The sequence below is a fragment of the Corvus moneduloides genome, chromosome 9, assembly GCF_009650955.1.
Source record: "Corvus moneduloides isolate bCorMon1 chromosome 9, bCorMon1.pri, whole genome shotgun sequence".
Classification (NCBI taxonomy): Eukaryota; Metazoa; Chordata; class Aves; order Passeriformes; family Corvidae; genus Corvus; species Corvus moneduloides.
In genome coordinates, this window is record NC_045484.1 from 6,942,433 (window position 1) to 6,960,919 (window position 18,487).

The 18,487-nt window shown below is 47.3% G+C and overlaps 1 protein-coding gene across 1 annotated transcript; it reads right to left on the reverse strand.

The window, feature by feature from the left end:
* Nucleotides 1-3,266: 3,266 nt before the first annotated feature.
* On the reverse strand, nt 3,267-12,803 carry TNFSF4 (TNF superfamily member 4). The gene is made up of 3 exons (XM_032118393.1): nt 11,458-12,803; nt 6,899-6,941; nt 3,267-5,454 (listed from the first exon to the last, which is right to left on the reverse strand). Exons 1-3 carry the CDS (start codon nt 11,653-11,655, stop codon nt 5,096-5,098), a joined length of 600 nt encoding a protein of 199 aa, XP_031974284.1. The 5' UTR covers nt 11,656-12,803; the 3' UTR covers nt 3,267-5,095.
* Nucleotides 12,804-18,487: the final 5,684 nt, after the last annotated feature.

Here is an 18,487-nt window from a genome sequence, read left to right on the forward strand (position 1 = left end):
TCTTCAGAGTAGGTGAACAGCTGCCAGAGTTAGTTCGTCACATTTTCCAGGGTAGAACACATGGAACCACAGAATCATTTAGGTTGGAAAAGACTTTGACTATCAAGTCCAGCTGTTATCCTAGCACATATGAGACATTAAAGAAGTTTCTTGTTGGCAGTGTGTCAGTGTCTCTGGGTCCTATGGGAAGTGATGAAGGGAGAAGCAGATCAATCAGTGTTTCAAAATGCTGCCCTAAAATAACCCCTAAAAAAGTCTGAAACCAAATCTCCTCTGTTTGTCCCCATCGGATGTGTGTGTTCTGCTCACTTTCTGTGTTGGTGACAGTAAGCCAAATAAGCAGACACTAGCAGTAATAGAAACCTTAAATTAACAAAAGAAGCCAAAGGAAAGTGAGTCCTTTGAAGTCCTTGAGATAACACCAGTGATATCTTGTCTCAGGCATGTACTTGGTGATGAAACGATAGAGCTGCTGTATCCTTTATGAATCAGATCCTATGCTGGGTTAAATGCTTATCTTTGCAGTGTGTTCAGCACCACCTTTTCTTTATAAAGAAATGGAACAGGTCTCTGGATTGCCAGTAAATAGATGTGAATTTTGCCTTAAAGCAAACAATGAATGCAATTATTAGGAAAGTACATCTGTGACCATATCAAGTTTTATCTTGCCCCAAACTGTGTCCTGTTTACTCTCTGAGCACTGACAGACCATCCAAGCACATTGGCCAGAGGCCCAGCTCTGCAACCTGTGCCTTGGCTGGCCACCAAAGAACAGCATGGACTACCAGCCCCCACAAACTGCAGAGGCACTGGAGAAAGTGCAGGTCTAGGAATGGGAGTGCTCTTGTGCTTGTGAGCAGGTGGGACTTGTAATCCCCTTGGGACAACAGGTGAGCAAGAGTACAGAGCTATCACACTTAGAAGGTAATTGTGCAAGACGAGGAAGTGGGTGTTTGAGGAGGCAGTGGCGGTGTTTAGGTGTTTGTGGAGGTTTGGTTCACTGAGAGTGAGCTCACACGAGAAACACTCCTTTAGTCCTGCCTTCCGACTCCACATTGTAGTCCCAAAATCCTAAAGACAGTCAATCCATGGACCTGCTACCAGCTTTGCATCTTTCCTGAGCTCTTCTTCCCTGTGCTTGCCTGGGCTCTGTACCCAGTGTCCTTGCTCCCCTGGGACAGGCCAGCCAGCCCCACTGTCCTCTCCTGCCCTGGCCTGTGGGTTTTCTAGTCCTCAGGCTCCTCCTTCCTGGTGCAGTGGGCACAGAGAGCCTCTCCCAGCACAGCATGTGGGGTACCAACAGGGTATGTTCTGCTCTGGGATGCTGAACAGCTGCCAGGGAGTTGCCTCACTGCGTGGCATCTCCATGGGGAGATGTGCCCCCAGTCTCCAGTCTGCTTGCTGGGCTTGCTAGCTCTTAACAGCTTTACTCATCTGCTTGGAGAACTGAGCTTTTAGCAGCCTTCCTCATCCAAGTGGAGACTGAGCCCTTAAGCTCCTTCCTCATCCACTTGGAAAATGGGCAAATAACCTCTCTGATCCTCCCTGGCCTTAGGGCATATAAGGCTGCAGATGATAAATCCTTCTACTCTGCTGCCACTGTCCTTTTCTGGCCTGGCACTAACTCCTCCCAGTCCTCAGTGAGTGTGTTGCTCAATTTGCTTATTTTGGTGGATTACCCCATAGCTGGACACAAGCATCTCTGGGGCTGGCCTGGATCCCTTGGAAAACAGGAACCAACTGCCAACTCAGAGAACAGCTCTGAAGTTAGAGATTGAAGTTGCTGAGAAAAGTCTAATAAATCAAACCTTCCCAAATAGTTATTGCAGGAGGCTGCTTGGTTCTATGCCATACTTCCCCATTTTGATAGCTGAATAAAGAAACTAAATTCCTGTGCTTTCTGCTGCCTGAGCTTACAGTGCTGGCTCTACAACAGCAGCAGTCACCTGCACTTTGGCAAACACGCTTCAGCTTTCTCGTTCTCTCTGTCTAGCAAAGCTGACAGGCAATAGCTGTGACTCACTCTGGCTGATGAAATATAAGTGGTGTCTGAAAAACCACAGGCTCATCATTCATTATTACTGGTAACCATATGTGGTAGAAAATGAGGTGATTTTCACATGGATGTGAATGGACTTTAAATGTTTCCCATCATTTCTTGTGTAAGCAGAAGCAGCCTGCATCCCATTCTGTTCTGCATCACCTTCAGTAGTTCCCTCTCATCTGGATTGCAAGATGGGAGCAGCGAGGCCAGCTCCTTCCCCAGGGTGGCCATGGCTCGTACATCAGCTTTGTCACCCTGCCCTTTTTTTTACTGTGAGTGAGGAGAGATGGGAAAGAAGAGAGAGAAGGGAAGGAGTACACAGTGGCCACCTCTGTAGCTTGTGTAACAGCATGTGTTAGACAAAAAACACAGTAATGACCCACCTGCTAGCTGTGTCCTGTGAAATGGCCCTCATGGAAAGCCTTGTGGAGGACAGACCACAAGGCCCCCTTTCAGTGGCAGTAAGTACAGGAAGAAGAATGTGCTGCCCCTCTGGAGTTAGGGATTGTGTCCAGGAACTGCCTAGTCTGGCCTTGCACTTCCACACCTCCGGCTTCAAGGGGTGCCCTAAACCCTCAGTGCACTGACCTGGCTGAACAGAGCTGTAAGATGGGACTCTAGCCCCATCCGTAAGCTCCTATAAGGCCTTAACAACCCCAGGAACAAAAATTAATGTTTCTCATATCAAAGAGACTTTTAACCTCCAGATACAAACAAAAGGTGATGGTATGGAAACTTACTGATGAAGACAGTCAGTCCCTCAAGTAATTGATGTCAGGTATTGAATTGTTTCAACTTTTATTTCAAGACAAGTGCATGCATGTGTATGTATGTAGGCCAGTCTAGTTCAGCCTGGAAGTGCAGTGGAACCAGTGTGTGAAATGCCCTCTCCTGCTCTAAACAAGAAGAAAGGGTGCAGCCTTCCAAAGAACAAATCCATTTGTGTTCTCTAGGCTTAATCTCTCTTGCTGTCCTGTGCACCCTGCACACACCATGGCCTGCCCTGTGTTAGCACACATTGGGAAGCACTAGCCCTGCATACCCTTGTGGAGAGCTGAAACAAAAGCTGAACTGTAAAAAAAAAAAAAGAAGTATGTGAAAATTGCATATAGTTTTCACACCAGTGGAAATCTCTGCTCAAACACTGAATGTACAATTCACCAGTCACTGCCAAACTCCTTCTCCCCCAGCCCTCACCTTCAAAGGACACTACAAGCCCAAATGTTACAAAGGAAAATTTTATTATTTTTTAGCAAGAGAAACATATTCTCACTTCAGCTGGGGAGTGTGACAATCCCCAGTCTGGGGGCAGGGTGCAGCTGCCATCAGTCCCCGTGGTGGTAAGCGTGGCCACAGTTACAAGCCCAAATATCCCTTAATGATGAGCATTCTGTGGGTGCAAGTCAGCCACAGCTTCTCAGTTGAGAGGCAAAAAGCTGCTTCTTTCTTTCTTACATGAGTAACTGCTTCAGCCACGGAGGTTTCCCCTGAGGCTCTGGCCTGGCCCAGGTAGGGAAGTTCTTTAGCCTAAAGTACATGGAAAGCTCTCCAAGGCCTGGAAGATTTCCTTAGCTGCCTGTAGCACCTGAGCCTGCAGGAGTGCTCAGCCATGAGTAGGTCAGTCCAGGTCCGGGTGTCTGGATGCCTGCAAAGCAGGAACAGTCCATGGCATTGGGAGCATTTTCAAAGAGGAGTTCAGTGCTGACAACCTGGTCTGAGCCCTTCCCAGTGTTTCTAAGAAATCTGATGTAGCATTCTGACGCCTATCATTTAAATACATAAATACTTTTAACAAAAGGCTTTGGAGTGTACAGCCAGCAGTGACATGCTGAAATGTTGATGGAGTTCTTTGGGACACACGTAGTCAACTTGCCCTTAAAATCTGCCTTGCTTCAACTGAAAATCCCACAGCTGCTGGCTATGCTGAGGTCATGTGCTGCCTGTGGCATGGGCAGGGCAGGGCTTGTCTCCAGTAGCCCCAAGCTGCAACAAGAACAGGGAGGAGCAGCCCAGGATCACTGAGAGCAGTCTGACTTCAGCAAGAGCCAGGCAGGTGTGCACAGGGGCCTCATGGAGGTCATGCCTGTGAATCCCTGGTGCACACTTGTATGACAAAGTCAAGAGGAGTCACAAGAACCATCTGAGTCCTCCCTGAGGAAAGGATGCACAGACCTACAGGTTTCACTTGGTCCATTAGAGAGAACTCACCAAATCTAGAAGTCTTCACGTTTTCTCAAGTTTTTATGTGCCTGGATCACTTTGGGTCAAGCCAGTGTGTGTGTGCTTGAAGGAGACTTTCCTCTGAGACCTTACATCTCAAGATGTAAATGTCCCACCAGATATTCCTTTGGGTCAGGCTTCAGTAGGCTGCAGATAGCTGGAACAGCCAGTGGGCCTCCTCTCTCAAAGGTTGCTCCCCAAAACCCCACAGCCAGTGCAAGACCTGTGCTTCTGCTGTCCAGTGCAGTCCTGTCAGCTCATTTCAAAATACCTCCTTCTTTCGTGGCCTTTTCCTGTGAGAAAGCCTTTATCTGGATCACTCCGAAGGCATTCCCTTGCTGCCTCTTCCCAGTTTTTCGTCTTGCCAGGCGAGGGGTTGTTGAGCAGACTTGTGCTCCTCCTACTCCCAGTGGCTTCAAGACACTTGAGGTATCTTCCTGACTTACCAGACTTTTATTTGAGAAAAAATACAGCACATTTCTACTATATACAGATACTGTCAAGTAAATAGAGAAACCCAGGGTTTCTCTGAATATGAGCTAAGCTTGGGTGACTTTCTTTGGCTTTCATTACTGTTCTCTTCAAGAGCTCCATGCATCCCTTTCCCCAGTGTTGGAAAGATCCATCCTAGGTAGCAAATCAGCTGCACAGAGCTCCAAAGAGGTGAACCCTGCATGCACTATATAAAGCCTGTCTGCACTGTGGTTTATCTGCACTCCCGCTGAGGCTTTCTGCGGCCCCAGGGAGGGATTCTAGAGCAGTCTGCCTGTACAAGTACAAAACCTACAGATTGGTAGGGAAGGCTGTACTTTCCATGTTGCACTTCATTCATCAGCTCCTACAGTCAGCCCTTGGTGTCACTAACACCAGGCTAAATGATAGACCTGAGATGGTGGCATTGGAGTTGGTCCACAGAGTGATTCTGTCTTCCTGAAACAAGAAGAGCACTGTGGTGAGATTTACTGTGGTGTCGCTTTTCTGCACAGTCTGCTCCCACAGGGCACTGCTGGTTGTCTTGTGTGTCCCCTTCACAAGGGTCAGCTTCAGCAAGTCCTCCTCTTCCATGTAGATGGAACTCTTCAGGGACACGAGGTAGAGGCCATCACAGGGGATCATGATAGAACCATTTCTGATCTGAATAGGGCCTAATTCAGCACTGAGATTCATGGCTACCCCCTTGATGCTTTTACCTGGAATGGAAGAGAGCAAAGATGATCCCATGATGGCAAATGTCTTCTAGGAAATGGGTTGTTTTATACCAGCTGGCTGCAGGAAAGATTGAAAAATATAAGAAAGGGAAGAGTGAGCTAGAGAACAGGGCAGACCAGAGCTAGAATATCATCTACTCTAGACAGACATCATCTACCATGAAAACTTACAGGTTCCCACTCTTGACTAAGCTGTGCCTTTTGGCACATAGTTTATATGGATTACTCCTCCAAATTTTTATTTATGCACTATTTACTTATTCTATGTCTTAGAATACAGAAAAATATAGTAAGTAAAGCATCACTGTGAGTTTAGAAACACAGGTTCATAAAAAGAACAGGAAAATTAAGACAGTAAATAAGATGAGGAAAAAGCTTTCAGAGCTGGAAGGAAGACAAAAAGTGGAGATATTGGTGACATAAGCCTTTGTCTTGGGTTTGGCTGTTTGTTGTTTTTTTAACAGAAGACAGCATGAAAGAGCAGCATAGAGACAGAAACAGAAGGAAATAATTAAGCAGAATAAGGAGAAATTAAACCGGAACTTAGCATGAAAGGTTTTCTCTTGGAATGAGCAGTAACAGTTCTGAGAGCTATGCTGGTCATGTTTCTCTGCTGTGCCCCTGGGTTTTCAGCACAGCAGCTGAAACCCCTGGGACCAGGGGATGCAAAAGTTTTCCAGGCAGGCAGCACAGCCCCTCTGGGCTGGGGCCAAATTTCTCAAGCTTTTCCTCTAAAGGGCATGAGTTTCCATTAGGTTGGACTCACTGCTGCCTCACACTTTTAACTGAAAGGAAAACTGTCAATAATATTTTCAGTATTATTTTAAAAATTTAGTAATTGGTTTTATCATTGAGGTGTGTCATTGGACGAACATCCAATGTAGCTGGCACGCAGAGGAGTACATCAGATATGGTGTGTGCTCTCACCCACTCTTCCCCAGGAAATCATTTACATTTTTCATAAACCAGGAAACCATTGACTTGTTTCAGAAATACCCCAAGAGTGTGCCGTGTGTACTTAGTAAATTCTCAAAAATGCCTTTCTTGTTCATTCACAGAGTGAAAGCTTGTTTTAGGAGATAGGTGAGGGTTGCAGAAATCCATGTAGATTTTCACGTTTTTTGTTCTGCTCTGGGAAAACCCATTTGTTTCATTTTGGCCCCTTGCAGCACTGGGGCAGGCTTGGCCCCTCTCCCCCAACAGCTCCCCTGGGACCTGTCCTCCATCAGAAGAAATAGCCATCACTGTGGCACAAAGCACATAAGAGCCACTTAGGTATTTCAGGAGCCACTGGATGCCATGGAGGTCATGGTGGTAGAGTGGGGAGTCAGGAGACCTCCCAGTGTGCCAGGGGAATGTGGCACAGTGGTGGCTGTTGCACTGGGGGATCATCAAGGGGCCAGGGTCCCCCCACCCCAACACCCACCTGTGTACCGGATGTGGGTCCACAGCACTTTGTCGCTCTGGGTCTGGAAAACAGAGAAGATAAATCCTTTTTAAGGCACGGGGCTGGTACCTCACTGCTGCTGCTATCACTTTCATTTCCCAGCCAGGATTGTTCATTCCCTACAAGGGCAGAGCAGCTGCATCTCCAAAAGCACAGCAGCCAGCCGCGGTGTCACAGCTGCTGCCCGCCAGCTATGATCTGGACTTGACTTTAAATCATTATTATAAAATACTATTTCAGCATGGTTCCCAGCCAGTGCGACTTCCAGCCCAGTGCTGAGCCCTCCAGAGCACCCCGGGCAGTGTTTGTTTTGTTTAGAAAACCACGCTGGCGTGTGTAATTGAGTCAGACCAGACAGCAAGGAAGGACCATAGGGTGCAGAGTCTTTTCTGCATGACCTCCTCGAGCCTGACTTACAGTCTGACTTACGGCGCCTGGCAGACAGGCATTGTTCGCAGAGCGGGGACCTTGGCGTGCTGTCTCACCCTCCTGCAGGGCACCAAGAGGTGGGTCTGGCTTTATTGTTCCTTGCACTTTGGGTCAGGCTGTTACTGGGTGTGTGTCTCTCAGACGCTCTTAAGTGCCCTGAGATGGGTTTAAAACTGATTGGAGCACCTCTCCTATGAAGGCAGAACTGAGAGAGCTGGGGTTGTTCAGTCTGGGGAAGAGAAAGCTTTAGGGAGAACTTAAAGCATCTTCCAGTACCTAAAGCGGCTTCAAGAAAGTTGGAGAGAGACTTTTGACAAGGGCTTGGAGTGATAAGAGAGGGGGGAATGGTTTTAAAATGACAGAGGGCAGGTTTAGATTAGATGTTAGGAAGAAATTCCCTGTGGGGGTGGGGAAGCACTGGCACAGGCTGTCCAGAGAAACTGTGGATGTCCCATCCCTGGAAGTGTTCAAGGCCAGGTTGGATGGGGCTTTCAGCAACCTGGTCTAGTGGAAGGTGTCCCTCTCTGCTTATGGCAGAGGGGTTGCAAGGAGATGATGATCTTCAAGATCCCTTCCAACCGAAACCATTCTATGATTCTGTGATTTGTATTTTATGAATGTAACAGAGAAAGTGAATGCAAATATAGAAGTGTGTATCTTACTGGTCAGATATGAAGACACCAAGCTTCTGTATTGGATTTTTAAATCTGAACTTTGCATCTCAAACTTGTCTCTCGTCATAACCACAGGAGACCCAAATCTGCAGTCTCTGCACAACCACAAGTCTTCAGTGTTTTGCCTGATTAAAGAGTGAAAGCTTAGGCTCAGTGCTCTGCGTTCTTCTCTTTACCTATGCCAAAGGCTTCCTAAGGGAGAAGGTGTGCTGGTGAGATGTGGGTTGGGCTTACTTTCATGTATTTGGCCTCCGGTGTTACAGGGGCAGAGCAGCCCTGAGCACAGGGAATGTGCAGAGTGTGAGCACAGACTGTCTGCAGATTCAGGGCAAAGGCAAGCGGCAGGGGAAGGCGGCGGGAGCCCGGCTGCCCGGTGTGCTCTGTGCCGGAGCTGAGGTGGGTGCCGGTGCTGGGAAAGGTCTGCTCTGGCACCCTCTAGTGCTGCCACGGCTGATGCTGCGCGCCTGCTCCACCGGCACGGCTGGATACCACTGACAAACAGAAGCTTTAATCGCCCGGTGACTCTGGTGGAACTATCTCCCTTGGCATTACTATCCCGATCCATTGCCTCAGCTGGAATCTCATGCTTGCTCTTATTCTAGGCACCCGAGTGCACAAGCATTTCTCTCCTGGCTCAGACAGGCGGGATTTCCGGGTAGTTTCTCAGCAAGACAATAGCAAAGCACTGAGTGTCTGAGGTCAAACAACATCTACCTCAATCTGTGTGATCTGGCCGCTGGTGGACAGGGTGTATTAAACACAGACAGCCTGGGTGACAAACATGTTGCACTTATAAGAATAACAGCCCCATTGTCACTAATGCAAATTACCTGTTCTACGTATCTCTTCCAGTTATTGCATGATCTCAAAGCACTTTGCAGGTACCTCCTGTGAATCCTGCTGAGGGGATAATGTAGTACTGGAAGGACTCTGGGTGCTCGTACCAAAGTTAGTGACCTCTCTTTGTTCTGCCTTCATATGGCATGTGGGAAAAGGTGCCAGGAGGGCTGAGAACACAGAGGCGCTTCTTACTAACAGCTTCAGATTTCCCTGCGTCATTTACACACAGACTCTTCCTTTCTGCCTGGTTGGGATCCCCAAACAGGAGACTTCCTCCCGGCTGGGACACTGTGTCCAGAGCCATGCCATGTGGCAGAAGTTTCAGGAATAAGTTTGTACCTCACAAAGTGCAAAGCTCAGGGGGCTGATTGACGGGACTGCTGTGATCAACTGCCTGTGTCACACGTGGAGGTGTCCCCCAGGTGGCAGGTGACCATTCTCTGGAAGTGGGTTGTACCTTCTCCTCACCAGGAGCTATTAGGATCATGGATTTTACCTCCCATGCAAGAGGAGAGGTGTGGAAAGAGAAGGTAATTCCAGCAGAGGTGGGAATTGCAGATGCAAAAGCAGGCTATCACTAGCCTTTGTTTTAACTTCCTCATTTGGAAATCTCAGCTGAGGTTTGTCCTCCAAGTGGCATCGTGACAGAAATGAGATCACTGTCCCTTTTTGTTAAGCACAGTCTGGGCTGAAGATGCTGACTTTCCTATGTGCCATGACATTATTTATGCTATGTTTTCACACAACAGTCCAGGAGGGTTTTTTTCAGAGCCATGTTTCCATGAGGACAATGGAAAGAAATCAAATATGGTCTTTCTATGAAAATCACAGTTATTCCTTGTGAATGTAGTTAGTGTGGCACTCTACACCTTGGAGAGCAGAAGGAGACTCTTCCCAAGGATAGGGAGAGCCACTCATTCGCTCCCATGGACCAGTACTACCAAGCCTGCCACTCTCATGCTGCTGTGCCCCTACTTCCAAAAAGTCCATCTCTCCAAACTCCCTAAAAGTCAAGTCAGATCAGTACTGCTACCCCTTCAGGAGACATTTATATGGTCAGTTCATGATTGTTCAGCTGAGCCCTGTAATTGCACTGCAATAAAATCCCCCTAATGTACAGCCCACAAGACCACTCCTGCACAGCACAGTGCGCTCCAAACAGGACACCAGGGTTGTCTGTTAAAATAATAGAAACCAGTCCTAACCCTGTAGTTAGCTAGTGTTTAAAACTGAAAAGGTCCTTTGGTGATTCCCAGGACCTGAACTTCTCATCTGTTGCCATTGCTGGTCCTCGAGCACCCTGTTTCAGTTGTTTCTGTTGAGGAAGGGAAACTCCAGGCATGCACTGTGTCCCCTCGCCTGCTGCTGCTCTCTTGGGTTTGTAAGGCTCACAGGCAGCAATGTCAGACCCTGCTATATTCCTCTGGAAGAGGAACATTTTTATAGAAGAGCCAGTTATTGAGAGATGAGGCTTCACAGCCAGAGTGTGACCTGGGAGAGGTTTCTGCACCTTGAGCAGTGTGATTGCTTGCTCTCCTCTGTTGTCTTACAGTGCAACTTCTCTCTCCCGACTAGTGGAAGGAGAACAGGACTGACCTGAATGACAAGAGTTATCTTTCAGAGTTACCAGGGTCATTGCTGTGAGACTCAGGTCAGTGAAACTTGTGCAAAGCACAAGGGTTTTCATTAGACAGCAGAGGACCCAGAGCATGAAGCCATCCCTCTCTTGCATGGTTATGGTTACATACCTGGCTTGCTTCTGTGCCAAGCCTAGGTGGGAGGAAAGAATGAACTCGGGTAAAACAAAGCACAACAAGCTTTAAAGTGGTACAAAGCTCCTGGAGAAGGAGTGGGAGGAGAAGCCACTACTGCACAAGCAGCACCGAAGTGGCAGTGAAAGGTTGTTGACAATCCACCAGCCTGCAAGCACGTGAGAGAGGCAAACATGTATTTGCTGCAGCTTGTGCTAGAGCATTGTGAGCTTCAAGCATCTCTGTTATTTATACTGTTTGCTCTGGTGTTATGGGCACATGAAACTCTCTCTGGAGACACTAGCATTTCTCACACACGCACAGACATGGATGACTGCTCCTAACCCCACTTTATGGGCAGGCTGAGAGCACCCGAAGGTGTCAGGGGGTCTTCCTAGAACTGGCACAGGGTAACTTGCTTTCTCACACATCTGCCTGCCATATGGTACACTTCAAAAGTTCAAGAGGTGTTTATGAGCAAATTGGGTTGTCATTCACGCACATGATCTTATTCAACTAAATGGAAATACGCACAAGTCACTGCAAGGAGGGGGGAGAGTGCAAGGGAGCCAGACCTCCCTCCCCCAGGGGTCAGTGAAAAAAAACATTCTTGGAACAGTCACTCTGCTGGAAACTTGGCCCCAAACCCTGCACTGGGCAATACTGAATGTTGAGGACAGACAGTTTAAAAAAAAAATTTAAATCACTCTCATACAGAAGGGATTAAAAACTTGGGATTTGAATAGGGATAAACTTAAAGCTTTTTTTGTTTCTTAAAAAAGAAAAGAAAACCCATACAAAGCTTTACAGACCAGCAGACAAAGGGTTGAACATGAGCTCTTACCGTTGCGGGCCGCAGAAAATCTATACCAAGGTAAATCAGGCAGGCAAGCAGCAATATCCACTGAGCAACTGCGGACACGAGGTGCAGCGTGTTCCTAACCTGTCCTCTTTGCCAGCGCTTCCATTCATCCCCCACAGCTTCCCTCTCACAATCCATCTGCTCTCGATCTCTTGGCTCTGCATCCGGCTGTCCTTCCATCCCAGCCTCACTGCCAGCAGCTGCTGGGGAAGGGGCCAGGAGCACAGCAAGAGGCCAGAGGGACCAGGGGATTGATGAGCTCCTGTCTCAGGAGCAGAGATGAAGTGAAGACAGTGCCTTCAGGAGATTGCTTTATGCACAGAGAAGCAGGCGGGGGAACTTCTTTGTGACTAATCTAAATTTCCCCTTCCTTCCTTTCTTTCTTTCTTTCTTTTCTTTCTTTTTTTTTTTTTTTTAAATTTTTTTTTTTTTTTTTTGGTTTTCTGTGTGAATGTGGGGGCTGATTTATTGCATCCCAGTTCAGTTTTGAGTAAGGGCCTTTGAAAGGAGAGGTGTTTATGTCTTTCATAGCTTCAACTGTGGACGTCTTGATATGTGTTCTTTCCAACAATAGCGAAGAGTTAGGTGGACAGTGCTTGTCTTCACTCAGTCTTTTATCAGTAAAAGCTCTCACCTCTCTGTTCAGCCTCAGGTGAGGAGATTACAGGGCTGGTTCTTTCCCTTGCTAGCATCATATAATGCTCCTGAAATCTCTTTTCTGTAAAGAAGCAATGAATAGGAAGGGATGTTGGACAGGTGGATAGCATAAGGGATTGGAAAGAAAAGATGCACTTCCCTTTTCACTTTTTTCTTCTGGTTTTAAAGCCATGGGATGTAGTGCAAAGCATAGGAGGGAGAAAATGGAGAACTGTTGGAGAACAACTTCTATTTTTGCACACTCCGAAACCTGTAGTCCAGAAAATGCCTCCAGAGGGACATTCCCTGGCCATCCAGGCTTCCCTCCTGGAAGAGGGAAGCCTGTCCCTTGGGATACCAGCACAACCCTTTGGTTGGTCTATTTGTGATTTTTGCTTGTGACACTCAGAGCTGCCAAGTGTCAGTTGACTGCAGCAGGGACCATCTCCTGTGCTTGTTTTGGGTGACAGACTTTGCTTCACTTTTTGGGGGCAGTCCAGCACTGGTCTTTCCACTGCTCTTTTTGCTGGACTTTTTGCTGCTGTAAATTACCATATCGTGACTGAAGTCAGGTGCTGCCTTCTCCTGCTGAGGATGGACCCCATTGGGAGTATTCTTACCTGCCTGCCTTCTAGGGATGAGTTGTCAGAAAGTTTCCCTTCCCCAAAATGTGCCCTCTTAGCCTGTCACAAGGCACATGTCCTGACATGTAACTTGCATGCAGAGGAAGCAGGAGTAATGTTCTTTCATGTGTTTTCCCATCTAGGCAAGGATATTTCCTGTGAACATAAACCAAATGTAGAGGATAGTGTAGCAACTGGGTAGGCAACCTGCCATGAGGACACCCCATGCACGCTGCTCTTGCTCTTGAGTTGATGGATTGAGTCAGGAATACACTCTGGTGTTTGTTGGAGAACACACCACAGGTCATGGAAACTTAGTGAAGAAGGTTCAGCTTTCATGTCTTCCACTGGCTTTTGAGTGCATGGAAATTCTTTTTCCCCTCCCACCAGTGGTCACTCTCCTGGGTGTGCTGGAGCTCCTGACTGAGCCCCAGCCCAACGAAGAGGCCCCGGGAACAGGCCTAACCCTCCTTCCTCAACCAGAAATATGACTGCAGCTGCAGCAAGGAGGGTTTGTGCTGCCCCAGAGCAGCTCCCTCGAATGCAGAGTGTGAGTTTGGAGGCAGTGTGAGTTTGGTGGTTTGTGACACTTAGCAGTCACACAGCACCTGGGAACACCAGCTGGGATGGGACCCAGGCTTGGCCAAGTCCTGCAGAGGAATGAAGTGATGCCTTGAGGTGCTGCAGAGGCCTGTTGGGGCTGGAGGGATGTGAAGAAGGTTGTTTGCTTCTATGGATCTGCAATGTAATGTCTAGGGCTTATGAGGTCCCCAGGAAAGCTGCTCTGAGTGGTCCCAACCTGCTCCCTCCAGGAAAAGAAATTTGGGCTTGGTGCTCACTGCTTAGTTTCTGCAATAATGCCAGAATGCTGAGCTAAGACATCCCAAATCCTTGCAAGCCTGTAATTCTCACATTTTCCACACATGCCTTTGAACCAGATGCAAGCTCTTACCTGTCTCCATCTCCTCTCTCCCCGACTCTAGATTTTGTACTGGTTTTGTTTCTAAAACTCTAAAAAATCCTGTTGGTGAAGGTTGTGCTTCTCTATTTCCGAAATTGCCTTGTCATTTCTGTGCTCCCCCAGTGCAAGTGTCTCTCAGCCTGAGTTAGCAGCACTGGCAGAACAGAGGATCAAAAGCTGCATTTCAAGTAATGTCCCCGGCATTGTATCCGAAACAGGAAAGAGGACAACTCATTCAGGGGCATCAGAAACACCCATGCATAGTCTCTTCAGTGGTTTTGATTGCTTTCAGCTTCTCCTCCTGCCTTGCTTATGGAAACCCATAAGTGCATGCTACTTGGTGGCTTTCAGAGGCCCTGCTCTCCCTCTGAAGGAAACCTTCCAGGCCTTTGGAATCCTGACACATCGCAGACCTGCTGCACACACCCAGCATTTGCCAAAATCTCCTGTGTTTATCAAAATTATTTTGGTCTCTCTTCCACAGGGACCCTAAAGCTGGAGTCTCTTGGGGTTTGCCTCAACCCTTTGCAGTCATCAAGTCATCCAGTGAGCAGGCAGGCTGGGATGGCTTTGGGCATGCTGGTGCTCTGGTCATCTTGTTAGTTTTCCAAAGAAACGCCTCTCAGTGACACTTTAATCCAGCAAGGACTGAAGGAAACCAGAGTGAGTTGGTAATAAGGCATGCTAGTTTGTTTGGTTTTGATGACAATCCAATATCTCTTACATTAGTCTGTCATTTATGAGCTTTCCCAGACTGGGGAGCTGAGTGGTTTAAAACTTTGGCTAAAGTGTGTTGGTTACAGTCAAGGCTAAATCCTGCTAAAGTGTCATGGCTGTACCAGAACTCAGCTGGAGCCCCCAGCCTGCCAGTGCTCTAGATCAGTGGGAAGGGGTGCAGACCACAGCCCCTGGCCCATGGGGAGCACTCTGTGTGTGAGAGCCACAGAGCAGAAGCCTTTAACCAAGACCTGGCAGCCCTTACTGGCACCCACCTTTATCTAGCTCCCATTTCTCAGGGAAAGTGCTCTCATCTCCTCAAAAGGAGGAACTGGGGAGTTATATAGGAGAATTTAACTTCTCAGAAGAACAGTGGAAGAACCAGTTAAACTGTTTGTAAACAGCTACAAGGAAAAAGGAAACAAGTAGCAAGCAGTATGAGTTTCCAAGAACAAAACCGGATGTTGTCTGTGGGGCAAGGAAAACTCTTGGGCAGAGGAGTAGCTGTGGGCATGCACTGTACCTTCAGCAATAGTCTTGTTTCTTTTTTTCATAATACCTGTGAAGCATGGTCTGTGTGAAACTGCTGCTCAGCAGGTGGGGAGCTGATTGAGTGATGGTTGATGGTTTGTTAACCAAATGGAAGGAAGCACCTTGTCCTCCTGCCCTTCTGCAGCGTGCCCTTTTCCTTGGGGATCTTCTGGCAAGCCAAGCAGGAAGGGGGACGTGCTCACAGCTGAGATCTGGCCTCTCAGCTCTTGCTGGTAGCTTTTACCTATAATTTAAGGGTTTGGCTTGCACCTGAAATTAATTACCAGGAGAGCAATGCTGTTGCTCTCATTGCTGCAGTCAAGTAACACAACTTATACCTGATGCTGGGTTGTCTTCTTGTGTGTTTGCCTGTCTTCCACCAAGGCTGTCCTTGCCTCAGGAATGACTGGTGGCATGGCTTGAGTTAGTGAAACAGTAGAGAATAGCAAAGGAAGCCGTTGAGGGGGAGAAAAGCAAAGCGTTACAAAGGCAAGATGTTTTGTTTGACCCTGCTGCCACTGTTTAATGTCTCTGTTCACTCCAGAAATAAAGTATTTTATAATTAAGATAGGTTTATTTATCAAAGTCAAGGACGTCTGCCTAAAAGGTTTGTGGAGTCCTGCTCCAGTGTCTCTGAACCACATTAACTATTTTTCTCCCTTGGTCATCAGAGCAAAAGACACCAATGTCTTTCACATGCAGCACATCAAGAATCTGTTGATTCCGGATTGATTTTAGTTGCTCAGTTCATCCTAAACTGGAAAATATTATCTATTTTTCCATTGCTAAAATAGATTATGAATCTGAGCTGAAAGGTTATTCTTGGAGGTGACAGGCAGAGAAGCCCTCTAAAAATTCAGGAGTTGGACTAAATGATCCTTGTAGATCCCTTCCAACTCAGGATATTCTATGATTCTGTGATTAATTTCACTTCCATGTGGCTTTTTTGTGCTCACTGTGTACAGCTACTTTTTGGCTGATGTGTGTGTGTGTCAAGGATTTCTGACAGCAAAGGCACTGAGCCAGTAAGGAGGAATTCATGTTAGTCAGGCTACTTTTGGCAGTGTAAATTAGAGAGAGAAATGGCGAAAATGCTGTGAAGTCACAAAGAAAAATATTGATATTTAGGCAGAGCCAGGATTCTGTGGAGAGATCACCAAAGAGGAGCATGATCACTTCACTGAGTTAAATCTCACTGTGCCTCATCCCACAGTGCTGCACTGGTATTTTTCCTAGGAAGCTGCTTTATGGGAGCAAGGAGATGAGCAGTGGATGGATTCCCCAGCACACTTCTCCAGCAGCTGCTGGTGCCTCACTGCAGTGTGCAGAGTCCTTTTTCCTGGTTGTCACAGACCCTGGGCCAAGAGAAGGCTGTTTTCCAAGAGGACACAGTGCCGAGCACCGGCTGCATTGGGCACAGCAAATCTAGGCAGGACTAGGACCTGCCCCCCTGGCAGTGCTGGCAGCTGTTCTGGTGCCCGGCCAGGTGGGATCTGTAAGTGACTGGGGCAGAGCCCAGTGCTTAGTGGTGGTTTCCCATGTCAGTGCTGTGGTTTCCAGCACAACCCCGATGGGTAGCAGAGCAGCCTTCCCAGCAAGCCAAAGTCAGCCTTGCCTCAGCTGGCAGCCACCACAATTCACACCAGACTTGTCAGGTTCCAAAGATCAGCTGCTGCCCCTTTTTGGATGTGACAGGAGATTTTCCATTGCTGATGGTGGTTTGCCCTGAGCATTGTCTCTCTGTCTCACAGTGGGCCGCTGTGGACTGTGCTGTTCTGTTCCTTGGAGTGGACTTCTCTTATCAGCTATCAGCTGAGTGGGTTGGGGCTAAGCATTCACTGTGACACCTTTGAAAGGTCGAGGTGAACTTAGTCACACACATCTTCCTTCCTATGTCTTACAACTGCTTCAGTCAGAAATCCCACCGTAACACACCATCTTACAGTAAGATATCAGGAGAGAAAAATCAGATACATCTTTTGACATTTTCCTGGTACAGAGAATAAACAACATGTTGTTCAAAAAAAAGAAAGAATTCTACAACTGACACTCAGAAATGGAGCTCTTGCAGAGCTTGCTGGATAGCCCAGCTCCATTCCCACTCATTCCTGTGGTGTTAGAAACCCCCGAGAGGGACATGAAGATCGTGATGCCCCAGATACAGCTCTGCTCTGGGTTAAGGAAGTGGTTTCTCTTCCTATCTGGTCCTGCCATCATTGACCTGACTGCTTCCCCTAATCACCCCTGTGGGAGTTTTTTGGCCAGCAAAGATGGTCCCAAATTTATTCCTTCTGAAAAGGAGGGGGTTTTGCAGCTTTTGAGTCTTCCTGTGTGTTTCTAACCTGTTCGCTTCTTTTAACCTTCATGGGAATTGCAAGCAGATTTTGGGGAAAGATTTGCAGGCGGAGGTACTTCCTTTTCTTAGCCTTATTATTTCCCTTAAATAGCTGAAGCATGAGCAATTGGGTGGTAAGCAAGTAGAGACTACAATAGAAAGAAATGGAGTTAAGAGCTGGTGACCTTTCTAGGACAGACACAGGCTGGAGTTGCAACAGCTCTGTCTGCAAATCCCAGCCTCTGTTTTAGGGTGACTTGTGCTTTTTAATCAGTGGCGATGGCCCTGCATTTACTTCAAACTATTGCAATACAGAGGTGGAGAAGGGTTAGATGTTATTACTGCCCCAGCCAAGCCCAGCAAGAAAGATCCATGTACAGTGCCATTTCCTGCTTAAGCCACTTCACCCCTTTGCCAGTGTTGTATTGGGATGATATTTTAGCATCCTTTGCTGATCAGGATGCATGCAATACCTCTTCACCTGCCTCTCACCATCAGCTTCATCAGCAAAGGTTAATCCACTCACCGTGGAACTTCAGAGACTGAATCAGGATCTGGTGTCAATAAAAACACACTGATTAGAGTGATGCTTCACAGCCTTTCCCTCTATGAACCCTTTCCTTTTCTGTTTTCTCAATATTGTTTTCTCACTTCTAACGGCTGTCAGGTTAAGCTTCTGGCTAAATTGTTTCCTTCACTGTCTCTCAAATACATGTTAAGGGGTTCTTTAACTTTCCATTCACAGTCATTTAGCTATTGTTTTTTCCACCTGGTCAGTTTGGCTCATAATTTCCCCTAACTTATATTAACTCTTTTGCAATACCTAGTAGCTGTATTACTGGCTGGGGTTGCCCTCCTTTCACTCATACTGACTATAGTCAGATCATGGTCACTGACTAGTGACCTTAAACCCCGACCACTTCTTCAGCAATTAAAAAACTTCAGCACTTGGAACCCACAAAATATAGCGCTTGCATCCAGGACAGTAGTTCCAGTATAACCATTTCAATATTAGGAAATGTCCATCTCAAACCACTGTAAACTCTCCCGACATTCTCCTTGGTCTCACACAAGTCCTGATGGAGATTTTCCCAGCAGCATCACCGTTCCCTTCTCTGGACCCTGCAGGGGGAAGGTTGCTGGGACCTGGTGCCAATCTCTGTTTTAACACAGCGCATGGAAAAAACAGTTTTCTCTTTTTAATCCTTT

Excerpts from the sequence above, each read along its gene's own strand:
- TNFSF4 (XM_032118393.1), bottom strand. The coding sequence starts at position 11,655 with ATGGAAGGACAGCCGGATGCAGAGCCAAGAGATCGAGAGCAGATGGAT. Across the intron at positions 6,942-11,457 it reads ATTTTCTGCGGCCCGCAACG|ACCCAGAGCGACAAAGTGCT; the intron begins GTAAGAGCTCAT and ends TCTGTTTTCCAG. Across the intron at positions 5,455-6,898 it reads GACCCACATCCGGTACACAG|GTAAAAGCATCAAGGGGGTA; the intron begins GTGGGTGTTGGG and ends CTTCCATTCCAG.